This window comes from Cucurbita moschata, unplaced genomic scaffold (assembly GCF_002738365.1).
Source record: "Cucurbita moschata cultivar Rifu unplaced genomic scaffold, Cmos_1.0 Cmo_Scf00089, whole genome shotgun sequence".
NCBI classification, from domain to species: Eukaryota; Viridiplantae; Streptophyta; class Magnoliopsida; order Cucurbitales; family Cucurbitaceae; genus Cucurbita; species Cucurbita moschata.
Genome location: NW_019268605.1, coordinates 513602 through 516187, shown reverse-complemented (window position 1 = coordinate 516187; position 2586 = coordinate 513602). Strand labels below are relative to the sequence as shown.

Below are 2586 nucleotides of genomic sequence, written 5' to 3'. Positions count from 1 at the left end.
AAAAAAAAAAAAAAAAAAAAAAAAAAAAAAAAAAAAAAAAAAAAAAAAAAAAAAAAAAAAAACAGAACAAAACAAAATGGTGCCTGATGTGAAAAACCGAACACGTTTCCCTCATAATAATTTAAGATATCAATTAAGAAAGTATGATCATGAAGTACCTGTTTTCGCATGATCAATCCTCTTTTTCATGTTTGTCGCCTTATCAGAGGGTGTAGACTTAATCTTCCCAGATTGATCTTTTGATACCGAAGAGTCTTCTTTTTTGCACTTTCCAGAATGTAGTATGAGCGGTCGAAGAAAGCTTCTCTCCCTCACACCATTCTCAGCACATCTATCCAAATCCTCACTTACACCCTGCTTTTCACTCAATATACCATTCCTGTCACATGATACATCCTCAACTTTGCTTCTCACACCAATCAAAGCTGCAACAGGCGTGGCTAACACATTGTCCTTAGACAAAGAGAAAAGAACACCAGCACCCTTGTCAGCAGAATTTTCATTTTTTTCATTGTCTGTGTTATCGCGCCGGTCCTCATCCCAACAGGGGAACTCCCGGTACTGAAAATTGAATTTCTTTGGAACATACCCAGTGCAATTCCACAACTGTGGAGTAAATATCGACGACAACCCGCTAAATAAAGCACGATCGCCACCCGGAACACCATGAACATGAACTCTTTCCTCAATTGGTATGTCAGTCCAAAGCCTAAGTGGACGCCGGGATGGCTCATTACAGATATATGCACTCTCCATGCTCATGGTTTTGGTAGGAAGTTCAACCAATAACTGCGCAACCTCGGTCTCCTCTCGATCGTTCCTCTCGTTCTTCCCCTTACATTTGTCGCAAACAAAAATATCATCTCCCTTCACATAACGCGAACACCGTGTGTGCACCCAGACACCACATTCATCGCAATTAACCATTTCTTCCCCATCGTCAAAATTGACGCCACAGATACAATCCACAGTCCACGAACCATTGACCCAATCATCAGGAGGGTCCATATTCTGAAGGCGGTTCGACTGCCCCTTCATACCTATCTCAACGGCGAACTACCCGAATTGCCCAAAACTCCAACAGGGAAAGATTTCGACAAAAAAAACACGAACCCTAATACAATTCCTCAATTACGGAAGAACAATTCCAAAATCAGAATGCACAAAACAGCGTTCCAGCATAAGCTAAATAAGTTTAATATCGTTCCACAGGGTGTACCTGGAAATTACAAAACGATTACGACGACGATGACAAAGAAGACGAGAAATCCGCGTTGAACGAAGAACGACTGTTGTTGTGGAAGAAGAATCACTCATAAAATTGGATTGGAGCATGTCGGCAGATGCATATAATCCGAAGAAGCCTTCTATGCAGCAGCCGGACCGGCGAAGGAAGAGGTTATGAGTTTCCGTGTAGGCACCGGGTCGGTGAAAAGCGTGGAAAGAAGACATACATCCGTATTAATAAAACAGATTTATCTGGACGTGCCCTAGTTTTGTTTTTTTTTTTTTTTTTGAAGTTCATTTTATCTGGCATGTTTGATCATGGCTTCAGTTGGATGGCGCTCCCGAGACTACTTTGATGTTGAGTCGGGATGAGCTAAGACACGCGCGTAGAGGCTATCAATAGGTGAAGAGCAACTTGATTCAGAATCGTGGGATCCTATTATATTAGATAGGAAGCTTTCGGTAGGAGTCTGGGTCGTATCTTAATCTCAGTCCTAGTGTAACTGATTATCCTCTTGGACCGAGTTCTTTATCATTTTCTCCTCCCTCCGATTCCATTTGCGCCTCCCGTAGGAGTATGGGCCGTATCTCAGTCCCAGTGTAGTTGATTATCCTCTCGGACTGAGTTCTTTATCACTTTCTCCTCCCTCCAATTCTATTTGTGTCTCACGTAGGAGTCTCGGTCATATTTCAGTTCCAATATAGTTGATCATCTTCATGGATCGAATTCTTTATCACTTTCTCCTCCCTCCAATTCCATTTGCGCTTCCCGTACGAGTCTGTGGATCATATCTCAATCTCAGTGTAATTGATCATGCTCTCGAACCGGCTTCTTTATCATTTTCTCCTCCATTCAATTCCATTTGCGCCTCCCGTAGGAATCTAGTACCGAAGGGAATGAATTTTTCATCTACGTAGCGAAAGCATTGGGCGAAAGCATTGGGAACCGTCTTGGTTTTTATTAAGAATTAAAACATGTCTATTTGACTCAACCCAAGAATCCATTTATATTTATAGAGACTACCGGATAATATTTGTCAAATAATATATTTACATATTTAATATATTAGTATATTATGAGATATCCTAATATATTTAATTAATTTAGATCTCATCCAAATTTTAAATACATTTTTATTTAATTTATTAAATACATTAATTAATTTAATATTTAATAGTTTTAAATACAATAAATATAACTTTTCTTTAATATATTTCATATATTAAATATTAATTTAAACTTTCAAAATTAATATATTATTCTCTATTTATATTTAACATCTAATATATTAAATATTAATTTGAACTTTTCCAATTAAATATTTTTTTTTCATTTATTTAATATATCTAATATATTAA

General features: G+C 37.7%; 1 protein-coding gene across 2 annotated transcripts in view; it reads right to left on the bottom strand.

Moving 5' to 3' along the window:
• Positions 1 to 1518, bottom strand: part of LOC111439268 — a 7636-nt gene extending 6118 nt beyond the window's left edge. Inside the window, exons 1-2 of one of the 2 annotated variants that reach the window (XM_023077038.1) lie at positions 1220 to 1518; positions 159 to 1126 (exon numbers count right to left, since the gene is read on the bottom strand). In XM_023077038.1, the coding sequence (XP_022932806.1) occupies positions 159 to 1038 (880 nt within the window). In that variant the 5' untranslated portion in view covers positions 1039 to 1126; positions 1220 to 1518. The remainder of the gene's footprint in view (positions 1 to 158; positions 1127 to 1219) is intronic. The other variant, XM_023077039.1, reaches the window with a different exon arrangement.
• Positions 1519 to 2586: the final 1068 nt, after the last annotated feature.